The 27,278-nt window shown below is 41.1% G+C and overlaps 1 protein-coding gene across 1 annotated transcript in view; it reads right to left on the bottom strand.

Moving 5' to 3' along the window:
* The window catches only part of GRIA3 (glutamate ionotropic receptor AMPA type subunit 3), a 269,592-nt gene that overhangs the window by 194,326 nt on the left and 47,988 nt on the right, over window positions 1-27,278 (bottom strand). The window contains exon 3 of the mRNA XM_058536632.1: window positions 6,369-6,608. Within this exon, the coding sequence (XP_058392615.1) occupies window positions 6,369-6,608 (240 nt within the window). The remainder of the gene's footprint in view (window positions 1-6,368; window positions 6,609-27,278) is intronic.

Below are 27,278 nucleotides of genomic sequence, written 5' to 3'. Positions count from 1 at the left end.
GCTGCATTTACTACTTTTGCTACTCATCTGCCCCTTAACCTGGATTTTTGACCTGCTGCCTGTCTGGATACCTGCGACTCTGGGACCACAATCTCTTGTGTTCATTTGTGGACATCAGGCTTTAAGAAGAAAATTGCCAACTGAGGTGCACCCATAGGAAGACAAGCAGCATAGAGAGGGTCGAGGTACCAGGTCCTTTGAAGAATGGCTGAAGGGAAGACTAAGGGAAGAGGTAATAGCAGTTTTCAAATGTTAAAAATGTGGGAGGCGGTATGTCAGTGCAGTGAACAGCACACATAGACTGTGGAATGTGGCAGAGCTGGGTTGAAATCCTTGTTTCATTACTTTGGCACACTAAGCTGTATGAACCTAGGAGCCATCATTTAACCTTTTTATGCGTTGGTTTCCTCAGCTGTAAAGATGCAGGGATGCCATGAGGATTAAATGTGATAATCCATAAACTCAGGGCCTAGTGGTTAATAGATGCTTAAGAAATGGCAGCTGCTCTTATCAAACTAAGATGATAAAACGATGACAATAATAGGGATTTGTTGATTTGTGCCACTGATTAGTATTGGGATGTGTATGCATGTGTGTGTATGTGTGTGTAGAAATGGATGAAGCTAGGTTAGGTAAGTAGGTGGTAAATGATAACATGCAGGAAGGTGTGAGGAATTGAAGCTCTGCTTGTCTCTCGGGAGAGTTCAAATCCAGCCAGTGTGAAAACATTCACAGTCCTCTGAGAAAAGGCCCTTTTCTCCTTGTCCTGGGGAATCTTTTTACCTCTAAAGCCCTTCAGGATCTTCCAACATTTTTCCACCTTCCTAGTTCTCTGGCAACCCTTTAATCTTTTCACTAGGTGCTTGCTCTAAGGAATGCAAGTGTCATTAGTGGTTGGGGGAACAGTTGGGTTAATAAATAATTTTTTTCCAGGCCCCTGAGATAAGTCACTGTTTCAGCAACAGGACTGTCAACTCCTCAAAGGCAGGACCTAATTCTGCTTCTCTTAAACACTGCCGGTGGCCTAGCACAAGCTAGCACTGGGAAACGCCCAATAATTGCTTGTTGACTGATGAACTACTTGTTGCCACTGCCCACGTTCCTGCCACAACCTTCTAGAGCAAATAGAAAGGTCTGTTAGAAGGCTGTTGACTTCCAGAGAGTTACTTGGGAACTGAGTAGGGAGTTTCAGGTTGAGAACGGGAAACAGCAGGAGTTTATTGAACACTAGCAAGAAGGCAGGGACTAGTTGCCTCAAAGAGCATTTAGAGCTATTATCTCATTATCTAAACTGAGAGCCACAGCCTAGGCCAGATTCTTTCATCTCTGTGGGCTGTGCCCATTGAAGTCAAGGAGAGTTGTCAGGTGCACGAGAGAGTCTCGCTGCAGTTCTCAAGTATGTTGCTGTTCTGGGGGAAATGTTAGCACCACAGAGAATTAGGTCACTTGCACCCAAAAGATAGGTCTGATAGAAAACTGGAAGGGGTGGCCACCTCCCTGACATGGCTTTAGGACTTTCTATATAGGAAGGTGTGGGGGCAAGGGACCTCTAAACTGGACTTGCAGTGCCTGGGATCCAAGAATTAGAAAGCCACACTTTGGATTAGGGTTCTGTTCCACAGAAGGCCCTTACCCGAAGAGATTTATTCCTTAGATGCACTAACACATCAAGTCATTAATAGCGATATTTACATTTGCATGAATAAATTGGGCAACTGGACTGTTGTCAGTAGCAGAGAAAGACTATTAATCAGTGGAAACAAAATGTATGACAGGAAGGTTCTCATGGAGGTGTAGAGGCAAGTTGGGTCAGAGATATTGAGGCTTTGCTCCTGCCAGGGAGGGCAGGTGTAGACAAGTGCCAGAGTGAGGAGCCCTGGGTAAATAAAAAAAAAGGGGTGTCAATAAAGAGGAGAGGGTACAGAGGGGGCAAATATCACACTTAGTCAACCTCATAATTTTTCCAAGAGCCGACTTTTTGTTTATAGCACCAAGAGCATAACTTTCAACTTTGTATTAATGAACCAAGGTGGTATTTTAGTACCTAAGCAAAGTGATGACCTACAAACACAAATTCAGACCTTTCTCTGCAAACAGAAATCAAAGATTAACCAACAAAGCCTTGAAATCCACTCAATGTTTCATAATTTCAGGCATAATATTACCCTGATTGTGCTACAAATCTTTTAAATGACCTCAAATGTTTAACCCATTTCTCAGCTCCTCACTCATCCCTGCCCTTATACAGTGGAGTCACATCATATGTATATTTAACTTATTTGAATTTAATTATAGGTGCTCCCTTCTGTCTCTCTGTCTTACATTTCTCTCTTATGTAATTTAAAATATTCTAAAATTGTATTTTGCAGTTGTAATTTCTCCTCGTAATTTTTATTACTAAAGCAATAGATGATCATTGTAGAAAATGAGAAGATACAGAATAGGTACTTTATTGAATATTTTAAAGAACTGTACCACATGGTTTGATTTATAAACTGAGGTTTCTTTCCCTCCCTCTCTCCCTTCCTTCCTTTTTTCATTTCTTTCTCTCCCTCTTTCTCCCTCTCCTCTTTCTTTCTTCCCTTCCCTTTCCTTCCTCCCTCTTTCCCTTCCTTCCTTTCTTTCTTTGTTTTTCTCTCTCTTTCTTTCAGCCCAACACTGAAAAAAACACATCAGCTTATTCTTGATGAATCAATAATGGAGTTGGGAAAACACTAAGTATGTACCCAGGCCGTGCTATGTACCAGGGTAGGCACAAAGTATAAATCGAGGAGTTAACCAACTGTTTATTATCACACTGGAGAGAAGGGCTTGGGAAGGTATATAGCAGACCCAGTAAAATAACAATGGAAAGCAGTTATGTTAAGTGCCAAGTGAATGACATAGACTAAAGTGTTCTGTGGGCATTGCATTCAAAGGTGGGCAAGATCTCTGGTCCTCAAAACTGGTTCTCCTCCTGTCTAGTCACCTCAGTAAATAGCATCACCATCTTACTCAGTCTCTCAAGCCAAAAGCTTAGTAGTCATCCACAAAACCTTCTTTTCCCTCACATCCCATAGTCAATCTGTCCCCAAGTTCTGTCAATTCTGTGTCCAAAATGTATTTCAACTCCATCCACTCTTCTCCATCTCCAGCCTAGTCTAAGCTGCCATCATTTCTCACCTACATGCGACAATGGCCTTTTAATTGGTTTCCCTTCCTTCACTTTTGAACCACACTCCATTCTCTACAGAAACTTAAATGAGATCATGCGACTGCCCCGTTCAGAATCCTCCAATGACCTCCCTTTGCAGGTAGAATAAAATTCATACTCCTTACCACGGCTCCTGTCCATGCTCCATGGCTGTGATCTGGCTCCTGTCTACCGTTGCAGTCTCATCTCAGGCCACTCTTAACCTCCTTGCTACCCTTTAGCCACACTTGTCTTCTTTTATTTCCTCAAACATGCCAAGCTCTTCCCTGCCACAAGACCTTCGCACTTGGTATTTTCACTGCTTAAAACTCTTTCCCTCTATTCTTCACATAGCTGTCTCTTTCTAATCCTTTAGGTCCCAGCTTCAATGCCCCTTCTCAATGAGGTCATCACTGAGAATGCTTTTAAAATTAGGTCCTACGCATTAGTGTCTGTCTCTTTGTTTCTTTCATAGCACCTTATCTAAATGTGTAATTATTTTATTTGTTGGTTTACTTGTTTTTTTTCTCTCTCCCTCATTAGAATGTAAGCTTTATAACAGCAGAAACCATATCTACCTTGTTCATTATTGTAACCTTAGCACCTATTGAATGAATGAATCAATGAATGAATCATTGTGAGCTGGAGTGGTGAGGGAGGGCTACCTTGGGGAGGTAAAGTTTGAAGTGGGTTTTGAAAAATGAAAGGATAGGCAGGATTTTCATAATCACAAAGAAGGAGAGAATTCCAGGTAGTAGTAGAAGTGAAGGTGCTGAGGCAAGCACGCTTGTGGGACATTTGGGCAACAGTGGAAAATAGAAGCTGTCTGCAGTGGAAGGTTCTCATTAGGTAACACAGGGACAACAGATCTGTTAGTTGGTTGAGGCATAATTATGTCAAGTCTTGAAGAATAGGCTACTTTTGTTCAATGTGGGCAAGAGAAGCCATTGAAAATTTGAAGTAGGGTCATGCAGTGTCTTAAGAAGGCTTTCCAAGGGGGTAATTAGTATTAAAGTTTATGGAAAGTATTTCTTAAGCAGAGGAGATTAGTCCCACCAGCTAAATGGCTACAAAGGAAAAAATATGAACACACATGAGTTAGAAAGGTTTCTTTTGGCTCCAAGACCATAGAATTGTCCAAGCTATATAATGAGATGATTTCAGAAAAGATTTAGGCTTAAGAAATAGACATAGATGGACTTTTGCTTCTTTTCCTCTAATAGAGAGCTAATGAGTAAAGAAGGACCATGGGAGATGAGGAGAAAATACATGAACTATATCTCCTACTTTTGAATAAATGAGAGGTTACAGTGTTAGTAGAACTTACATTTAGTTTTAAAAAAGTTTCAGAGAGAAGCTGATTTACAAACATCGGTTCTAAAAATTAGGTTGCTATGAGGTAGATTACACTGTATACAGTACATGGAAATAGGCTAATTCATCCCCAGTGTTTGAAAGAAATGAAATGCATTAAAATTTAGCAAATTATGAATTAAAGCGTTCAAACTATTTTGGTAGCCTAGTCAGGCAAGGTTGTGCAGGAACACACAGCACTCCTTTCTGTTTCTGCCCTTTGTTCACGTTCTTTTCCTCTTCCCAAAACCCCATCTCCATCTTCTTGTGCAACCCACAACTTACATATCCTTCAAGGCTTAGCTCCTCCAGCCAGCCTTTTCTCAAAACTCTACCTTTTCACAATTCTTACAGCAATCAGGATCTGTGGTGGAGCGCTCAGTTTGACACTGTTCCATGTTGTTCATGAATTGCTTTATGGATGTCCTCTCCTGTCTACCCCCATTGTATTGTATAAGCATCCATCACAAGATTTGAATACACCATTGGGGTTGACAACACCTTGTAGAATTGATTGACTAATTAGCTGATAACACATAAGTTAGGATTAGTAGCAAGATACAAAGTGTCCTGTGTCTGAGATAATATCTCAGAAAAATCAGAATATTACATTAAGAAGGGACACACCTTTGGTGAGGAGACCAAGGCCAAGAGAGTGTCACTAAGTTGGTCAAGGTCAGAAAGCTAGTTAGTGGCAGAGCTTGGACTATAACTGTGGTATCCTGTTTCAGGTTATGAAATTTGATAATATCTTGGAGGTAAGTACCATAGGTAAATAGAGGCTGTAGTATTTCCTGACAGGGTTTGATGATGCATCATAATGAGAGTGAAATGAAGAGTACTCTGGGTTCCCCAAAACCAAAATGGCCCTTCAAGTTAAGTTACCTAAAAGGCCATCCTTTCCAGGGAACCCTCAGGCAGATAGGCCTTCCATTTGCTCCTTCCTTCTCTGAGTCAGAAAACCCTGAGTCAGAGAGAACCATTCCTAGCCTATAACCAGGGTTATAGGCAAATGAATGATAAAATAACATTGTCTTTTGGAATCTCACAGTGATAGGATCTCCTGGTTTTATCGGGGAACCCCTCAAAGATAGCTGGGTTTTAGAGGAGTCTGTTTAGCTGAATTATGATGTACACACCTAACTGTATACTATTGAAGATCAGACTCTTAATTTCTGAGACTGTTTTAATATGTGTCCTCAATTTACTACCTTACTATTGGAAAAACCATCCATCTCCAAAACCTAGTTTAGTTGATCTCCGCTCATTATTTCCATCAGATAATTGTTGGAGCCCTATAATCTGAAGACCTAATATGATCTGGTGGAACAAGCCCTGGAAGCAAGAGACAATGACACCAGTGCCAGCTCTGTGGTTAAACTGCGGTGTGCAAAAGCACTTTTCCTCTTTGGGCTTCAGTTTTCTCATCTATGAAATGGGAATAATTATAGTCTCTGACAGGATTAATTCTCCAAAACTTTTTAGTTTAGGCCTGTCTCTATTTTAGACTAAGCTGCTTTTACTTTGTGTATTTTAGACTAGATAAATTACTTTTTGGGGGGAGGGTTCTTTTTCAACAACAGTGATTCAACCAGGAGGGTATTTCAAACCCCTTTTCACAGTCGAGTGTGAGAGGACATTTATAGTTTGAAAAATTAGATTTTAAAGTTACTATTGCTTGGATATTTTAGTCTTAGTCTTCAATTCATTTTGAATATTAAATACAATTTAAGGAGTATTAGATTTTATCTACTGGAAGAGAAGGAAATAAACGTGAGTTGAGGAAGGTTGGACACCACTGTTACATGAATATTCAAAGAGGAGAGCAGATGCCTCTTCTTACCTCTTTCTGTATCGTAGAGGTACACAAACTTCTCCCACTTGTAGTGACCCAGAAGACTCAGAATAGCGCCCTTCAAAGCTGGACGCATCTGGATGACAAACTGCACATCTGCGTCAGTGGGGAAGCTGGGCGTGACAAAGGACGTGTGCAGGGCCCCACAGAAGGAGGTCAGAGTGTTCATTGACATCTGGTCATAGAATCCAAAGATGGCATACACCCCTCTTGAGAACTGGGAGCAGACTGTAATGAGAAAAAGAAAAATTTCAATAGCCCCATGGTCCCTTGTTGCAGCTGGGAGGGTTGGAAATACAATGTACAGTTAGCCTTTGACTGTATAGTCAGGCTTTGGTTCTAAACGACATGCCTCAAAAGAAAACCAAGATCTCTGAAGTCTCTAGAAGCCCTTGAAAGCCCAGTTGCCCAGCAGGAGAAGAGCAAGGAAATGAAGAATTTATTCACTCAGAAGTAGAAAATAAAAACAACAGTGGTGACAACAAACAAACACATAGATACAGAGATTAGATTGGTGGTTACCAGAAGCGAAGCAGGGAAGGGGAGGGTGAAAGGGATAATTGAGCACATGTGTATGGTGATGGATGGTAATTAGTCTTTGGGGGGTGAACATGATGTAGTCTGCACAGAAATTGAAATATAATGCTGTAAACCTGAAATTTATATACTTTTATAAACCAGTGTTACCTCAATAAAAAAAATTAAATTGACAAAAGATGGTAAAATAAATAAAGAATTTATTTGATAGAGTTGCGTACTCTCTATGTCTACCATGAGCGGGAAACTAAGAGAATAGGGGAAGGAAAGAGGTGAAGACTGTCTTACCCTCTCTCAGCAACCCTCCTAGCTCACCCCAAAGCACTCGATGCTCTAGTCCATCCACCATAGCTGCCCAGGGGCCTCTTAGTGTACCCCTATCCCCATCAAGGTACAACTGTCTTGTGTCCCACCTCTTCAGTGCTTTTTCTACTAGGTGACAATAATGACTGATGATTTAGTTAGACAAACTACTAATGTGTTACTCCTCTTAGGTTACAGAGTGCTTTAACATAGTTATGTTATGATTAAGACCTTTAATGTAGGCTACTAATGAAGAGGATTTCAGATTCTGGGTAGGTCATTGTGAAGACTGGCCTTTCAGTGCCCAGTGAAACACATGAGGTAGGTGGGCCTATTATGCCCATGAGTAAATGGCAAAGTTCTGTCTTGATCCTTTCACATTTCTAGATCTATTAGCCCACATACAGAACTTTCATGTCTCCCTCATGATCGTGGTCAGCTTTCCTTCATTTCAAAGTGGGCCACACCACCACCTCTTCCCTCTTCTGGACCAGATGAGCTTAAAAAATGTAAACCAATTTCAATATTAGCTTAAGTAGAACATAATTAGCAAAGCAAATCAGCTACAACAACACCATGTGGTGCATTCCCAAACCAAGTGGAAATGATCTTTAGATTATCTGCACTACTGCTCCCTTCCACTCATGTGAAGCAGACAGAACAGGCAGCTGACAACGTGGTGTGATTTAAGGGGTCCTGTACGGTCTCCCTTACCTGCTAGGAAGCCATTGTTAGGCTTACTTCTTCAGGGTTAGAGTGTTGAAAAAAAGTCTGTGGCTTGGGAAGGGGATGAAATAGATCTTTTTTGACTGTTAGCATGTTAAGATGAATTAATACGTCTAATCAGACTCTATGATGAGTGGGAAAGCAGGTGGGAAAGTTTTGATGGGAATGAGTGGGTCATAGATGAGAATGTAAAGGTCCTGGAGTCTCCCTGAGAGGGCACCAAAAAGAAGAAAGGCATTGAAAGTAGATGAAGGCAAGTGGAAAACCAATTTAGTTCATTTCTTGACCCTGTTGTGAGAAACGGAGAGTTCTCAGTATCTGTGGTATCTTGCTTTCCATGCATTCTCTTTAAACCTATGGTGATTAGGGCTGCTTTCTTTTATCAGCCAAACTCATTAGTCATTGGCTTGAGGGTAGCATTTCAAAGGCAATTATCAGTCACTCAAGCTTCCCCATCAGGGAAGACAATAGCCTCAACTTCAGGAATTCTAAGTGACTCCCAAACATATGCACAAAAAAGTCTTTATATTAAAGGAGAAAGCCAACTAGAGAATGAATCTGGGGCACTTCATGACAGGGGGCCAAAGGGAATATTCAGAAACAAAAAGGAAGTGGCTAGATGCCACTTTGCCTTGATCATCATTAAGGGAGACACTGAGGAGAGTTCCATCCCCAAACTAATCCTATAAATGGAGAGTTTTGCAGTACCAGGTCAAATCTTGGCCGGCGCACATAATGTTCTGTGTAAAATTGACAATAATAATAATAACAGCCATTGAGTGCTTAGTAGGTACCAGGCACTGTGCTAAGTACTATATAAATATTATCTCATTTAATATTCCCAACAACATCATGAGCTATTGCTATTACTTCTATTTAATAGATAAGAATTCTGAGACAAAAAATGTTCTATCTCTTGAGTGGAGGAGCCAGGATTTGAACCCAAGTCTGTCTGACTTCAAAACTCACAGTCCCTGGGACCCAAAACCAACAATGACATTAAAGAGTAATTATTGGCCCAAATGAGATAGGGTTCCCAGATTTAGCAAATAAAAATATAGAATGTCTAATTAAATTTGAATTTCAGATAAATAACAAATAATTTGTTAGTATAAGTATGCCTCAAATGTGTACATATACTAGAAAATTATTTGCTTTTTATTTAAAATTCTAATTTAACTGAGGATCCTGAATTGTATCTGGCAACCCTAGAAAGAACCTGTCCTTAGTAGTGGTCATGAGGCTGGAAGGCTGGAACAAGCAATCATGGCCCTTCACCCCAAATTATTTAGGAAGTAGCCAGTAATTCTTAGATTCATACCAACTAGCATGCAAGGCCCAAGAAAAGATGAGGATCCATGAACCCTCTACAAAAATAGCCTCCTGGGGAAATGCAACATATTTTCAACAAGAAGAGCCCCACCCCAATCTGACTAAATTATGGTCAGTAGTCAAGGGGGAAATACACTTGGAGAGTGGCAAAACATAGACCACTTAGAGTTTCAAAAAGCCCTTGATATATTGGAAGGAAACAGGAAATAAAACTTAGTATGTTATGGTGGTAAGATTCTGATTAATAAAAAATATCTTGTACTGCTCTTATAATCACTGTTTTTGAACTTCAGGGGTGCAGAATTAATTAATCATTACTGGTCACATATGGACGTTTCATATTTTATTTATTACATTTATTTATTTAAAATATAATGAATACTCATAAAACCATCACCCAGCCCAAGAGCTATAACATTACTGATAACTTATTTTTGACTATATCTTCCTCCTCTATTCTATCTCTCTGTTTTCACCCCTTTCTCCCTCTGAGGTAACTACTATCCTGAATTTTGCATTTATCATTACCTTGGTCTTTTAAAAATATACAGACACACATGCCTAAACAATATAATGTTAGTTTTGCTTGTTTTAAAACTTTATAAGAAGGGAATCATACTGTGTATTTGAAACCCAGACTCCAGGAAGGAGTACCTAGAGAAATCCTTAAGCCTCTGTATGATGACAAGCAAAATGAAACAAAGGAAAACCTTTTAAAAATGTGTGAGTGAGCAGGTGTGAGGGAACCCTGTGAAAATAAACATAAAAAAATTCCAAACTAAGCTTACAGCTTTGGTTGTGGCTCAGGCAAGGGTCTTAGGAGTATTATGGATCAGCAGCAACCCTCGGGGAACACTAGGCTACTGTTGACCAACAGGCAGACAGACCCACGGTGGTGGACATCAACAAGAAGAATGTTAGAAGAAAGTCAGTAAATGTTCTATTCCCTTCGTACAAAGCAGAGGTGCAGATGTCCTGCACATACTATTGTGGATGGTTACCCTTGCTCTATCTCAATATATACAAGTAATATAAGTAGAAGGCCCAATGGGGAAGATAACTGCCAGTTGAGGACAGGGTTAAATAGCCTCTGAGAGAAGCTGGGGCATAGGGGACCTGTGGATGGCCTTTCACAGTGGATCCCCGGGCCGTTCCTGGCCGCAGAAAGTAGGGCTGAATGGAACACTGCGCCAACCTAAAGGACTATGTTTGTGTTTTTAGATTCTTAGAATGTTTGAGCTAGAAGGAACTTAAAGACTATTTTATCCAGTGGTTTTTCAAGCATAGGTTTTTGTTTTGTTTTGTTTTTGTTTTGTGAGGAAGACCAGCCCTGAGCTAACATCTGATGCCAATCCTCCTCTTTTTTGCTGAGGAAGATTGGCCCTGGGCTAACATCCGTGCCCATCTTACTCTACTTTATATGGGATGCCGCCACAGCATGGCTTGACAAGCGGTGCCTCGGTGCGTGCCCGGGATCCGAACCTGCGAACCCTGGGCCGCCGAAGCGGAGCGCACGCACTTAACCGCTGCGCCACTGGGCCGGCCCCTCAAGCATAGTTTTTAGTGTTGAATCCTTTCTCCTAATGAAATTTTATGTGGAAAAGTCTAATATATAAAAGAGAGAAAGTAGAGCTCTTCTGATTCAACACAGAGTTCTACTGATGCCTCCCTATCATAAAGAAACTGTGATACAAAGAGAGGTAGTGTCTTGCACAAGGTCACACAATGAATGATGAAGCAGTCTCTTAGAAATGCTTTATCAGCATCTCTGCGCCGTTCCTACTCCAGAGCTATCTAGGGCAGCATGGGTCAGGATTTGCCTGGCATGAAAGTGACTTACCCTCAATGCCTAGCTCTCAGCATAGATGGATCCACCAGGGGTTTCCCATGACTCAGCTGCCAGCTGCTTCTCTCCACTCCTTCCAGCGCCAGTTATCAACAATGAGAGCAGGTGGCAAATCGGTGATCTTTGGGGACTCATGATTCTTTTGGGTGATGTCTGTTACCTTTATCTGAATCCTTAATGAACCACACCCATTTCTTTATCTCAGGAGACTAGTCCTTGGTAAAATGGTGATGGAAGAAATAGTTATCTTGGTAATCTTATGAAGCTGTGAAGTGTAGAAGAAAGGGCAACAGCTTCTGAGACAGGCAGACCTTGGTTTCAATCATGGCTCTGCCAGTCTTAAGCTGCATGACTCTGTGCAAATTACTTAGCCTCTCTGAGCCTCAGTATAGGATAGTGATTACACAGGTAGGTTTGGGAGTTATCCTATATAGGTTGAAATCCTGAATTCATCACATATTAGGCAAGTTACTTAATATCTCTGTGCCTCTGATCCGGTTTCTTCACGTGTAAAATTGGGATAACAATAGTGCCTGTCTCAGCATTGGTTGTGAAAGTTAAAATGAGTTAATTCATGGGAAGCCTCTATAACGGTGCCTGGCAAGTAATAGATACTCAATCAATGCTAGCTATTTATTCATGCAACAGGTATTTATTGAGCATCCACTATGTTCCAGGCACTGTTATAGGTATTGGGAGATACAGGACAGAAAAAAGATTGTGTCCTCTTGGAACTTATATACTAGTGAGGGAAAAAGACAATAATAAATGAGATAACTATAATATAAAGTATGCCTTAGTTATAAGTGTTACTTTTGGTTATTGTCATAAGGTGAAGAGTAAATGATATGGTACATGGAAATACTTAGCATAGCGCCTAACATGTAAGTTGGCAAGTAAATAGTTTTTTTCACTGTTTCTTTCCTCTCGCCAGCTCCTTTTAGCATACTTTGCCCTCTGTTCATCCCATCAAGTTACCCTCTCCGCAGTAACCACTGCCCTGGACCTCACACTGAGTACCCAGGTAGCACAGCTTTTCTTCTCTTTCACCTTACCTATACATTTCTTCAGTGCTCTTTCCTAGTCTCACTCCTGAGTAATAATGGGTTAAGAAAGATGCCCTGCTAATTGGCTCTAGAATGTGCTGTTGTCCTCTGACCCTTCCCCTCCCTATATATTTTCCTGCTGGTAAAATGCTGTCTCAGCTTGGGGCCTCTGTGCCTTCCCTGTATGAAATATCTTGGGTGTCTGCTTCCTAAAAGTGCCTGTCTCCATCTCTTCCCACTAGCAAAACACCAAATTCTTCTCATCGAAGATGTCGTTTCTGACTACATCCTGGATTCCTGGGGACTCTAGTGTAGCTCCCCGGCTGCGTTCCCTTCAATGGTGAGTGACAAGCAAGGCTGGAGCCAGCTGTCATGCTTTTATTTATAGTCCCCAAGTCTGTAGGGTCAGGACAGGTATTGTTAATGTACAGTGTGGCAGCTAATTATACTGCCCATATTCCAAAAGGCATCATTACAAAAATGTCAAACAACTTGATTACCCCAAAGATCAGAATAACAATATTGCATATCATTTACAGAACACTTTTCATAGCCTTTTGAATCAGGGGGAAAAAAGGAAACTGAAGTCTCTTGCTGACTTAATGATCACATTTGAATCAAGCAGGAAGAAGAAAAATACAGCTATGAAGGAAATATCACAAGAAGGTTCTCCAGGTAATACCATAGTACAGTGAATTCCAGGGGATCAAAGAAGCTTAGAGCTGGGAGATCATGTAGTCCAATGGTTTCTAAAGCTGTGATGTTGGTCCATGGTGAAGTTTCCAGTCTGGTGAAATATGCCTCTGTGTGTGTGTGTGTGTGTGTGTGTGTGTGTGTGTGTGTGTGTGTGTGTTGGGGTAAGGTTGACAACTGTTCTGTTTTAGGAAGAATGGTCCTTTTCTCTACATTATTTCTATTGTCTAGTGTTGTATGTAGAGTCATTTCTCTTCTGAAATGATGATGATGTTGATGATAAATGTCCACCCCCTTTGTGGTACACCAAATAATGGCGTCCCAATAGATGGCCATGTCTTAATCCCCCAAATCTGTGAATTAGGTTACATGGTAAAGGGGAATTAAGGCTGCAGATGAAATTAAGGTTGCTAATCAGCTGACCTTAAAATAGTGAGATTATCCTGGATTATCAGGGTGACCCAACGCAATCACAAGCGTCCTTAAATAAAGAAGACAGAAGTAAAAAAAAAAAAGTCAGTATTAGAGTGATGTGACATGAGAAAGAGTTGACTAGCCATTGCTAGCTTTGAAGGTGGAGGGGGCTACAAGCTAAGGAAAGTAGGTGGCCTCTAGAAGTTGGGAAAAGCAAGAAAATGGATTCTCCCTGAGAGCCTCCAGACAGGAATGCAGCCCTGCTGACACCTTGATTTTAGCCCAGTGAGACCCCTAGCAGACTGCTGACCTACCGAACTGGAAGATAAGAAACTTGTGCTATTTTAAGCCACTAAATTTGTGGTAATTTGTTACAGTAGTAAATAGAAAACAAATACATTTAACATAGCAAAATTTAAAAGTTGGTGACTGTCTAGATCCATCTACACTCCAGTCACCTTTTCATCCCCCTTAAAATATTTACTGATCTGAGAAGTGCAAGAGTTTGGAAACTAATGATCTAGTCCAACTTCCCATTCAGTACAGGAACCAGCTCCTGTGAGGTCATATTATCTCTCCTCGAATACTTCCAGTGGCAAGGGAGCTCACTACTCACAAGCAGCCCTTCTCTTGCAGAACGGCTCTGATGGCTAGGGAGCTCTTCCTTAAACTGAACCTAACTTTACCTATTGCACCTCTTGAGTGCCACATGATACGCTGAATTCCAATTCCACATGACCTCAACTTAGTTTTATAGGAAGCTCCAAAACACAATTGATGCACTCTGGAGACACATAATGGCTATTAGCTATTCAGGTTTGTGCCTTTAGTCTCTCTATGCTGCCTTCTCCCTGCCAGGCTAAAAATCTGCTAAAAGATTCCACCTTCCCCTAAATCCTGGCCACCTCCATATGCTATCATTCTAACTCCTTCTTTACCATTATCACTTGGGATGATGAGGACCTTGTAGCCCTCTGCATCTGCAACCTAGTTTCTGCTCCCATCACTACTGAACCTGCTCTCTCAAGTTTGATGATGACCTGCTCACTGCCAAATCCAACTCTATTCACAGACGTCATTCAATTTGACTGCTGGGCAGCATTTGATATTGTTGGCCAAATCCTCCCCCTTGAAACTCCCCTCTCCTGTTTCAAGAGCACTAAACTCTGCTGGCTCTACCTCTCTTTCAGTTTCCTCTTTGTCCACTTCCTCCAAGAAAATGTGTCCAAAGATTTTGTCCTTGGCTCTATTTTTTCTTAATCTAAATAGTTTTTTTTTTTCATTCAACAAATATTTTATGGAGCTCCTAGTACTGTGCCAAGCAGAGGATCTCATCTCACTACCTCCATGTGGATGAATTCCAAGTAGACACCTCTAGCTTCAGACACACTCCTGAGCTCCAGATTCACATTTCTAACTGCTCATCAAACAGCCTCACCTGGAGGCCTTCATGGCATCACACACTCAGCATATTATTTCTCAACTCCCACCCTCTACCCACAGATCTGCTCCTCTTGTCCCTATTTCTCCTAATGCATCACTCTTCTTCCAGTCACCCAAGCTAGAGTCTTAAGGATCATTGCCATCTCCCTCTGCCTCATTCCCCTATACCACTCTTTTGTGATGCTTCATCAATTCTACCTCTACAGCATACGGGGTATCTGTTTCCTGTTCATCTTCAGTTCAGGTTCTCATTCCTTCTCTCTTAGACTATGAGAGTAGTTTCATAACTGGTGACCTGCTTCCAGTCTTTTCCCCCATCCATGGTTGGCACTGTTAACAGATTACTCTTCCTCCTTTCTGTTCCAACTGTCTGATCAAAACATACCCATTCCAACTCCCATTTCTGCAAGAATCTGACCTGTGTATGAGTTGTTAATGGACCAATAAACGAATCTTTGCAAATGAGTCAGCTCAGGGTTTCTCAACCTTGGTGCTATTGACATTTTGGGCTGGATAATTCTTTGTTGTGGGGGACTGTCCTGTGCATTGTAGGATGTTTAGCATTATACCTAGCTTCTACTCATTGGATGCCAGTAGCACCACCACCCACCTGTTGTCACAACCCAAAATGCCTCAAAACATAATCAAATATCCCCTGGGGGGCAACATCACTCCCTGTTCCCTTGTCCATCCCTTGCCCCCTGTTTGATAACCATAGGGTTAGTTTATGACTTCCTCTCCACAGAGAACAAAGCCTTAACCTAATGAAAATGCATACATGTGTAGAAGATCCCAAAGGAGTTATTTTGGTAGTAGAAAGTTAGGAAGGGTGGACTCTTCAAAGCCCACCATATAGGCAGATACTTATCTGGTCTTACCCTTAAATTGGCTATTTGTGTTTAACTTGGGGATGTAGGAGAGGGAGAGTTAGATAAAGAATGGAGGTGGGGGGTGGGTGTGGGGTAGTAGCCAGCTTATACCTTCCCTGGGTTCATAGAGATCAGCCTGCCCATCTCCTTGAACACCCTTTGGTCTTGGGTTCTAGTAACCACAGTGGGTGCTTATAGGTTCCAGAGTCAGAACAAGGTGTCAGCCCCATTCTCCAGCAGATGATTCCATGGTTTAATTACCATCTTTGGGTTAATTCTCTTGAACATTTTGTTCTGCTCTCAGGAGTACACTGCCTTCCGACAGTCTAACTAGTTATTTTTGCAATTATATGGCATGTATCTAAACGCTGGCAAAGAAAACACTCATTATCAACATTTGATCCTACTTGAATATAACGGCTTGCAAATGCAGGCATTAACATATGAACACATGTATTTTGGAAAATTCATTTTTGCAACTGTAAGTGCAAACCACCCTTCTATAGCAGTGTCAGAAATGGCAGGAGAGGTGCTGAGATGGGCTGCGGTAAGGAGGTGCTTTTTAGGCCCTTTTATATCAAGGAGTATGGTTAAGGATTAGAGCTCAGGAGTTTTAAATTTTTTGCTCATTTATTCATTAATTTTTTCATTCATCAAATAAAATTTTGAGTCCCTACTATGTGACAAACACTATCTATACTGAGATACAGCAGTGAGCAAAACAGATATGATCTCTGTCCCCATGGCACTTACAGTCTAGTATCGGCAGCATATATTAATAAAATAATCATACCAATGTGTGATTACAACGTTCTAAGTACTAAGAAGGGAAGGCATTGGGATGCAATGAGACTACATGACACGGTTACTTTAATTTAGATTAGGTTGGGAAAAAGTTATCTGAGACGCGACCTTTGAGCTAACACCTGAGAGTAGAAGAGCATCCTATGCAGAGAGAATAGCACTTGCTAAGGCCCTGAGGGAGGACAGCATTTGATGCATTTGAGGCATTGAAAGAAGCTAGCCTGGCTAGAGTGTGGCCAGTAGGGAAGAGGGTACATGATGAGTCTGGTAGGAGGCAGGGACCCAACCATGAAGGACCTTGTGGGACACTGATAAAGAATTTAGATTTTATTCTAAGGACCATGGGAGGAAATCTTGGAAGGATTTCGATTGTGGATAGTCCATGAGCTGATTTATATTTTAAAAAGATTCATCTGGCTGCTATCTGGACAGTAGATTTAAAGGGGCATCAATGAAAGCAGGGAGAACATTTGGGATGCTATTCCTGTCGTCTAGGTGAGAGACGATAGTAGTTTGAATTTGAGTTGTGGCAATGGAGGTGGAGAGATTTGGAGTTTATTTTTGAGGTCAAATTATGGGTTGAATAACCTTGGTCTAGTTACTTAAACTCTCCAAACCTCATTTCTATATACCAAAACAATTGGGATTATAGTACCTACCCCATAGCATTATTGTGTGGATTAAATTAATATGTACAAAGTGCTTATGACTCTCATATAAGTCTGTTCTCAACTGATAAATTTTATCTGCTATTAATATTGTTTAAAAAATTATTTCTCAGTGCTTTTGCACTGTGATGGGCTTTTGTATGGTTTAGTCCCTAATTTGCTGTGTGACCTTGGGCCAGTTACCTCACTGGGCTTCAGGTCTGTCATTTGTAAGCCAGCAGAACTAACACTTGCCTTGCCCACCTCACAGGAGTGTGCTGAAAATAAATGGAAATAATAGCTGAAACTCTGAAAAATCCAAAAGCTGCTATCTGAGTGTCAGTGAGTAAGTAGTATTGGTTCTTGACTCCCAGTAATCATCATCCCCATTACAGATAACTCAACAGAATCGTCCTTCTTCTGAGCCTCAGTCTCTGCCATTCACCCACATATCTCCATCAATCATCTAAAGTAGTCAGGGGCCTGTCTTGACTTGCAACTCATTTTACATGGGATTTAGCACAATTCCTAATTGAAAAACTAATTGATCCAGTGATCTAGTCACAGTCAATGAAACAATTTCTAAAGCTGGTCAGGAAAGTGATAAACTCTTATGATGCCTTTGAATCAGCCCTAGGATTCGTCGTGGACAGAGAAGAGCTTCAAGTTTGATATCATGTCATATAGCATTTAAAAGCCATTTTATTTCATTTGCAGCCCATGCTGGTGGTTGGGGGGGAGGGGGATGGTGATGAGCCGGGCCCTTTAATAAAAATTATTCTTAAAAGCTAATTAGTTGTTGTCTGTTATCTTATTTCGTGTGTGCTTGAAATATGTCATAATTAAAAACAAAACTATATAAACATAATAAAATGTTTAGGTCCATTGTCAGTCAGGAAGACATGCTTTTATTTCCCATTCTGTTCGAATTCCTTAGCATCACATACTTAATGTTGAGTGTAATGGCCTAGGTCACTCCCTCCAGCCTCTTAATGCAGAAATCCCCCCTATAGCTTGATTGACAGGTGGGTATTCCATCTTCTCTTGAACACTTCTGATGATGGTAAACTCACTGCTTCCCAAAGCAGTGCATTCTATTTTTGGATGGCTCTAATTATTAGAAATGTCTTTATTATATTGAGCACAAATCTGCTTCTGGTTCCTTCTTTTTGTCTGAAGCTCACAGAAAATATCTGCTCCCTCTTCTAATGGCAGGCCTTCAAACATCTGAAGATATACATCCCGCCTGTCTGTGCCTTCTCTTCTTCAGGCTAATCACCCCTAGCAATTCAGATGCATGTCGTAGACCTCAGGCCTTCACCACTCTGGCCATCTTCCTTTTGACATGTTTCAATTTGCTAAACGCTACTCTTCGAGCCTGGTGTCTGGGACTGAGCACCACACAAGTGATGCTGAGTGAGGTTGAACCCATTCAGAAGATAGTGAACCGATGCTCCTCTGCTACCCATTTTGGACTAGACATCATATATTTGTCAGTGCTGCCTAGGATGGCATTGAGTTTTCTTTTTTAGCAGTCCACTGTAGAATTCTATGGAGTCTACTCCTACTTTGTGGTCTTGAATTTATATCCCAGATATCTCATCAAGGAACTTCTGCCAAACTAGGCTTTTCCCAACCCTGGATATGTGCTGTTGATTTTTTTTGTACCTAAATATCTTTTTTTTTTTTTTATCTTTTACCCTTTTAAAATATCCTCATGGTTTTGACCCAGCCTTTTAAATCTTTATTTGGTTACAAATTTATTAGCTATCACTGCCAGTTGTGTGTTATCTTCAAATTTCTTCAGCTTGCTTTTGGTGGCATTATCCAGGTTATTTACTAAAATGCTGAAGAGGACAAGGTCAAGGACAGAGTCATTTGGTAGGCTACTTCAGTATTCACCCCTACACTTCCAAGAATGATGATAATTAGGTAAATAAATACTCTGGCTACAATTCTTTAGTCCACTTCAAATGTATCTTTAATACATACACTTGCAGTTTAGGCAATACAAATGATTCTTAATACTGACCTTGGTTCTTCAGACACATTCACAGGTATGAATTTCAAGAAAAAAATAACTGGAATGATTTTCTTCTCTCCTGGTCTCATCATCTCTGACCACGTATCTTTACTATTTATCATTGAGTTTTATGGGGAGGAAGAGAAAAAAGAAGAGGATGCTGAGAGGAGATAGAGAAGTACCTTCTGGTAAAGAATGAATCACCAGAAGAATTGGGAAACTACTCCTTTCCACCCTCTAACTCAAGCAGTCTGTCATTACCTAAGGTCAAAAAGCTGATTCACTGCCCTTGGTTGTCAGGAAGCAAATGGTCTCCCCATTTTATAAGTAGAATAATTGATGTCTGATGAGTTTCTGGGCCGTGGTCCTCAGCATCCCTGCCTGCTAGTAGACTTTAAAGAAATTGTAAGCAGCTTTATAAAATTTCCCAAATGCAATCCTGGTGGGAAGCAACTCTTGAAAAGCCATCTTCACAATACCCAGGATTGGTAGTTAGACAAAATAGTTCACCTTATTGCTGCATTAAAAATCTATACAACCTCAGTTTCCTCAAATATGTTCCAACAGCCTAAAGAGCAAAGAACCCATTTTCCTTTAGGGAAAAAGGCAAGTTTAAATTAAAGGCATTTTTTCTAACTTGTTGGATTTTTGTTCCAACTGGTTGGATTTTTGAAAGGAATTCTCTGCTCTTGGTTTGGGAGGACATTTGGGGTCTGTGTAGAACTTTGTGCCAAATAAGGCCAGTTAGAGGTTTTTGTCCTGTCAAGCATAGGGCTTACATTCAGGCAAACCTCAGCAGCCTTTGCAGAACATTGTGGGGTCCAGCTATTCTATTTTAAAGGTACTTTCATTGGGAACCACAGCTACTCTAACTCGAATCTGAGAACAAAACCCTCTGAAACCAGCTCCCATAAGTCTCCACATACTCCTTTGTCCTAAGAGAAGGACATCTCCTGGAAGAGAGGAATTTCAGGTCTCAGGGCTAATTTAGAAAAAGACTCAGCTTTTTAACAAGGGCATTAACAAGAGACAGGCACTCGCTCAAAATGTGTTTCCTATGTCTAGTGATTGTCTAGACCTGTGTTGTCTGATCTGGTAGCCACTAGCCATATGTGGCTATTCGAATTAAAGTTATTGGAAATCAAATAAAATTAAAGATTCTTTTTCTCAGTTACACTATCCACATTTCAAGTGTTCCATAGCTACATATATTGGACAGTGCAACAGGGTATATATCCTTCTTCACAGACAGTGCTGGTCTAGTAGGTTCTATTAAAGTTGCCTCCTGCGCCTACCCAACTAAATGTTTTAGATTCTAATTCAACCAGAATTTATTCAGTACTCACTCTGTTCTAGGTATCATACTAGTAACTTTCATACTTTTTTTTTGGTGGGGGGGGGGCATTGTTTAATGGTTAATGGAAACTGCCAATGTATAGGCAGAGTAGGTAGTTGCCTTGTATTGTGGTTTGAGGGCCCCTAGAAAACCTTCCTGCCTTCAATTGTCTTCTCAACTACTACAAGGTTTGAAACACCCACATCTATTGGCTATGAAGGTGAAATTCTCTGTCAAATGACAAATGTGGCCTGGAAGGGGAACATGCAGTCTGTATTACTCATGACTACTTCGGTATGAATTGATTTGTCGGATTAATTCTAACTGGGAACCAGGCAGTGAGACAACAGGACACGGGTAAGGTAAATTTTATGGGCTGGTAGTAGGAATCAGGAAAGATCTGAGTCTTTCAGTAATCTCCTATGAGAGTGCCTCTCTGTTTGGGGGCCTTTTGCCATCTGAAGGCAGTGCTGGATGCTGTTAGGGCAGAGACAAAGGGGAGTGGTAAAGTTGCTAACAAACCCTGTCAACACTGCTATTTGCCAAGGGTAAGTTCTCATCTTTACTGTGTTTTGATCGGACATTAAAGTTCAAACAACCTCTAACTTATGTATATCAATTCAGCAGATATTTTTCATTAAACATTTATTGAACAGCACCGAGTACTGTGCCAGATGCTGGAGACATAGGGTTCCTCTCTCAAGTTCCCTTTCATATGACCTCTTACTAGGGCACTCATAGCTGGCCCAGTGACAGAAAGACCTCACTTTTCCTCCTCACTTTTCTCTTTTCCCGGTGCATTACCTGGAACCCACCTTCACTACTCTTATCCCAGTCCTCATTTTTTTCATCCTCAGCCGGAGTCTATGATTGATAAGGGAGAGAGGGAAGGATAAAGGAAAACTAATCCTCCCTCCCTTTCCCTACAGTAGTGTTTTACAAATTGCTAGGCACAAGCCACTAATGGGTTATGAAATCAATGTAGTGAGTCATGACCTAGCCTTTAAAAAAAAAATGAAATAAAAATGCCAAAGTGTATTCATGTAGTAAGGGTAAATATTGTTGCATGAAATTTTTGTTTTGATTATCAAATATATGCATGTATGTTGTGGGTCATTAAATAAAATGTATTTCTTTACCACCTTACATTATTGTAGCTCCACGCCGTGTCCTAAGCCTAACACTGGTTTGGTCTATAACATTTGTGTCCTCACTGTTTATCGCCTCCTGCAGAAGTCCCATTTTATTCCTTCTCCTATTTTCCCAGTCCATCCCTCCTCCCTAGACCTTCTGAGCCTCCATTTGAACTTACCCTCCCCCCATCCAGCTGGAGTCCCATTGAATTGCCACCTGGGGGTAGGAACTGGGGGAATCTCTGTTCCTACTATCTCAGATGGGAGTGATTAGGGAACATGTGTTCCTGAACTTTTGAGCTGGTGCTGTGAGTATATCTTCTCACAGAAATATGAGCATGCCATGGGGTTAGGTTCAGTGCCGTATAGTCCTTCAGTTCTAGCCTGGAGCCTATGTGCTTTAATGGACAGCTCTGGTACTCAGGCCAGATCACATGTTTTCTTTTAGGATTCAATCCATTTGTGAGCTGAGATGAGAAATCATTGGTGCAGAACATCATTCAAATAGATTCCTACTTTAACTTTTTGCAGCAACACAAAACAGCTGAGTCCTCTTCCACGGACCCTGCAGATGCTCCTTCAGTGGTTTGAAAGTAAGACTATCTCCCAAAGTGCCTAACTTGCACCACAGGGAAGAATCTGACTAAAAATAGCTAGAAATAGCTAGAATTAAGTAAACACATGTAACTTGTAGAATGCAGTTTCAGCTGTAGACAGAGTAAGTAGCCCCCTCTAGCACTTTGCTGTTCAGTCATGCAAACTTGCAACTTTTATGTGCTGCAAATGAATATATCTGACCATGTCAGAGTTGTCCATTTGCTCCAAGAGGAAGAGGAATTAGGTCTCTGTAATTCTCTTTGTGCAATGCCATGCAAAATTAAAGGCTTCATATTTTCAGATAACAATGGCATTGCCTGAGAGAAGCTGCATATTTAGCCATAAAAACATGCTAGTAAGTCCTCAGAGGTTGGCCAAGGACATGTGAATGTGGTAACTGTGCATGTTCTCTGTCTTATTTTAGGTATTGGGACCCAGTTACTGGGCTATTGGCTCCCACCTGCCTGTTACATATAGTCCAAACCCTTCAGCCTGGAATTCACATTAGAAAAATATGATGCCTAGAGCTGTATATAGTAGGTGCTCAGTAAATAGTACATATTTGTTTTCTACGCCATGGTCTTCCATCATTAGGGCTATGATCTATCCAAAATTGTCTCCCACAATTCTCCAGCAGGAACTTTCTGCCCCAGCCTAGTTGGTGTTTCTATGCCCAACATACTTCTTACTCATTCCTACTGCTGAGCATTTGTTCATGCTGTGTTCCCATCCTGGAATGCCATTTGCCAAATCCCTACCATTCCAATTCTGGCCTGCCTTTCAAAACCTGGCTGAAGCTGCCTCCTCCATGGAGCTCCAGGTGCCTATTTCATCCCGCAAGAGACCTATTCTTTCTCTGAATGCCAGCAATACTTGGGCTGAAGCTCCCATTTTGGCACTTGATTATAGCATGCCTCAACCAAGCTGTGGCCTGCTTGCCTCACGTACATGAATGTGAACTTCTACCTCCGGCTGAGAAGCTTTTGGAGATCCAGGAAACACATAACAAATGTTCTGTTAGTTTTGTGGCAGACTCAGTATAATATGGTTCATACTTTAAGCACTTAATGAGCTGATGACGTAAATTGGTACTGAAAAGCAGAATACTCCAGTTGTTTCCTAAGTCACTGCTGACTCAATCTGTGACCTTCACTTTACCTTTTTCTGAGCTCTCACTCCTCTCCAGTATACTGGCAAGGACAGTATTTATACACTCTAAAGAGATGTTTTGTGGATTAGCCATAGTGAGTATAAAACATGTAAAAATGTGAAGATCTGTAGAAACCCTATTATTACAGGAATAATAATAATTACAGCTGCACTTGGTTAAGTGCTCCAGAAATCATGTAGAAGATGCCTTCTCTGGGGGGAAAGGCAGCCAACTGTACCAGCAATTAGTCAATTATGAGTATTTAATTTTTTTTATTGCTTGTGATTTTTGTTTCTGTACACAGTTGGGGCCTAGTTGCCTCTTTTGCCTTTTAAACGGAACCTCTGATGAAGTTGGTTAAAGACCAATCTTTATGCGGCCTAGGTTCCCCAGAGCAATACTATAGACCCAGTGACGCTATGACTATGTTTTGCTACCCTTCGCCCTTGAGGCTCCCACTTTGGCCAATGTTCCTTTCCATGTTGGTTTTTATCTGTCCCTAAGAAGGAGTCTCAGCTCCCAAGTGGTGTGGGTGATATTGAGCATAAGTGTCGGCCAGGCAGCAATGACATTTGAGGGCACACCAAGTGCAGAGTCCTTCGACAGGTGCCTGGGAGAAACACAGAGGAAACAAAAGATGTATTCCTTTGGCTGTGAAAGGGTCTTTTGGTCTGTAAGAGGCTTGAAAAACTAGGAGAGGCCCTTAGAAAAACTGAAGAATCTTTCTCTCTGGAAAGCAATACATTTAATTTATTCAGGAAGGCTTCCATGTATTCTTGGCTGGAGGCAGAGTGATGATCTCAAGATGGTTCTGCGTTCACTAAGAACCTTCAACTATAAGACATTTTAAAGGAAGTATTCTTTGAGACTCATTCTGTGTCCCTATATTTTTCCTTATTTATCTGACCACCTGCATCATTCTACACAATGAATTTCTATAAAGTGTTCTAAGATTTTTAAGTCAAAATTCTTTTGTGCATAATTAATCATTTCTCTGAGTAGAGCATGTGAATATATTTGATGCAAAAAATAATTGAATGATAACACAATTTCCCTTCTCTTTCATCTATTCAGCTAATACAGAAAAGTATTATCAATGTGCTGTGACTCATTAAACAAATATTTATGTGTCTGGCCATCAAAATTAGAAATCAGGAGGAAGATGGGCTTTTTATTTACTGTGCTTCATGTTCATCAGTTAGCAGGCACCAACTTTCTCTCTTTTCTGGAGGTTGGATTGCTGTATGCTTATGTATTATGAGGTTTTTGTTGTGCTTTTTCTCTGAAGATCTCAACATGAGCAGCTTTGGAAGGATTACAGGGAATATACTTTAAAAGACATTTTGAGTACCACAAAACATTCCTTTTCATGAGTACTGCTTTTGAGGAACTGCGGAGCCACTTGCTGACCCCTGGCTCCGGAATCTGCTACACAGTGAGGAGGTCTTATTTCAAACTGCGTTATTTTCCTACATTGTTTTTCTACACTGTTCAGAATTCTAGATTTTTCTACTTTTGCTTTTTCTCTCTTTTTTCATTGCTTCAGATTTCTGATTATGTATTCAGCACACACCATGGGATGCCAATTTAATTTTATTGGCCCATTTAAAGGGCAAATAAACCTTTGTTTTTATAAGGAGAAGATCAAGGACCAATTATCCTGGCCCTCAATATATATTTGCTGTTTGAGTTTACAATCCAGTTATGCATCTTTAGAAGAGATTTTGCCATTTGCACCCTCTTGCTTTATTTTCTGGTATGTTGTTGCTATGACATAATACATTTGCCAGTGAATGCCTTACCTCTTGATGAACAGAGTCATTATTTTATTAGCTGCCATTGCCTTATTTATGTTCTAAGCTCCCATTAGGAGTGGGCCAAGCACCAAGGGCAATACTCCACTCCCTTGAATTGAAGAGTCTCCTGATCCCAGTATGTTGCCACAGTGTATGAAATGATCAGATACATGTTGCAATTGGATTGTCACCCAATCAATTTCAGGGAGCTGGGATGGCACTGCTTGCTGCCTGCTTGGAATGCAATTTCCTCTAAGAAGCTCACCCTGAACTGGCCCATGCCGCAGATAGTTATTGCCTCTACATATCACTTTGCCACTCTAGTTATAATAATACCATCAGTATCCCAGACTCAGAAACATTTGTGAATTGGATTCCAGGAGAGAAAGTACAAATCCTTTCAGGGTAGAAGCCTTGGGGAGTAGCATGAGGATCAGGAAGGTGTTTGTTGTGGGCATGACTGTTGCTGTTTGTGGAAGTGATGGACTCAGAGACAATGAGGGAAGTGGTTGGATATTCCCTGCCCTGCTGAGGACAAAGTCACAGGCCAGTTTGTAAGGGGACCATTTGAACTTCCACCACTGGACAGACCCCTGGCACTCAGGTGGTAGCACCTGTGAGGGTGATTGTTCATAAGAAGGAGAGCCTGGGACAACAGTATCATTTTCATCTATAAGGATAGCATCATTTTTCTAAGGCCCCATGGTATTACTCATGAAAATGGAAGGAAACAAGAAGAAAATGCGTGGAATATTTCTGGCTATAAAACATGGGCTGCTATTTTCCTAATTTTAGTGTAGTCTTTCCTTTCAGAAAAGGAAAACATGATAAAAGGTAAGTATGTAGGAATTATTCATAGGAGTGCTTCTCGCTCCTATCAACAAGCTAACAGCTTTATATAGCTAATACTTCTCCTCAAATACTTACTATTCATGGCTTCAACCTCTGATCATCAAATTCCCTGGCAGAAGACATCCTGCTCATTCTTTCATTTCTAGATCTTAAGCATAAAAGGACTTAGGTAGGGATAAAGGAAGAAATAGTAGGAATGGCTCTTCAAAGGAGGTAAGAAATCATTGAATTCTGAGTATTTGGTAAATGTAGGCAGATTCCTTAGTAACTGAACACCCGGCAAATTCTCAAGCCACGTCTTAAGACTTTAGTAAGGGAAGGTAAAGCCATGAGGGGTGGGATAATTGGAGATCTGGGGTACCAGTGTGTTAGTCATGAGGGCTTGAGAGCTAGAAGACACCTGGGAGATAAACAAGAAACTGAGGCTCAGAGAAGGCAGGCAATTTTCCAAGTGATTCTCCGTTTCACAGATATAGAAATTGAGGTTTAGAGAAGTAACATAGCTTGACCAACATCGCACAGTAGCAAATGTCAGAGTGAACCTGGAACTATTTGAAATGCCCTAATGGTGACTAAGCAGGGCCTGTGACATTTAGAAGGCTGTTCAGTAAGGGGTGTCCCTAAGCTTAAGTGTTATCTCAGGAAGAGTTACAAAACTTGGGCAGCCTGGGAATGACAGTGAAGATGAGCAGTTAGGAACACGCTGTAGTTTCCAGATAAGAGCTTATAAGGACGTAAATAAACGAGGACTAAAGGATAGAGACCTTGGAGGCAGTGTGTTCAGTGGGTAAGTAGAATCTAGAAGACTGCTTTGGTTGGACTCCAACTCCACCAAATATTTACTGAGCACTCACTCTGTGCCAACCGCTGTTCTCAATGCTGAGGATATGGCAGTGAGCAAAGCAGACACAAGTCCCTGCTCTCGTGGAGCTTGTAGTCTTATGGAGGGAGATTTATTATCTGTGTGACTTTGGCCAAATTGTTCAGCTTCTCAGAGGCTCAGCTTGCTCACCTTCAACTGGAGCCCCAGTCGAAGGGCTGCTGTGAGGATTAAATGATATAATGTATATAAAACATATAGCTCCGGGGGCCAGCCCCATGGCTTAGCCGTTAAGGGTGTGTGCTCCGCTACTGGTAGCCCAGTTCGGATCCCGGACGCACACCGACGCACTGCTTGTCCAGCCACGCTGAGGCGGTGTCCCACATACAGCAGCTAGCAGGATGTGCATCTACGACATACAACTATCTACTGGGGCTTTGGGGAGAAAAAGGGAAAAAAAGGAGGAGGATTGGCAATAGATGTTAGCTCAGGGCCAGTATTCCTCAGCAAAAAGAGGAGGATTGGCATGGA

The sequence above is a fragment of the Diceros bicornis genome, chromosome X (assembly GCF_020826845.1).
Source record: "Diceros bicornis minor isolate mBicDic1 chromosome X, mDicBic1.mat.cur, whole genome shotgun sequence".
Classification (NCBI taxonomy): Eukaryota; Metazoa; Chordata; class Mammalia; order Perissodactyla; family Rhinocerotidae; genus Diceros; species Diceros bicornis.
The sequence above is the reverse complement of the archived record's forward strand: the minus strand, read 5'-3'. Positions and strand labels throughout refer to the sequence as shown.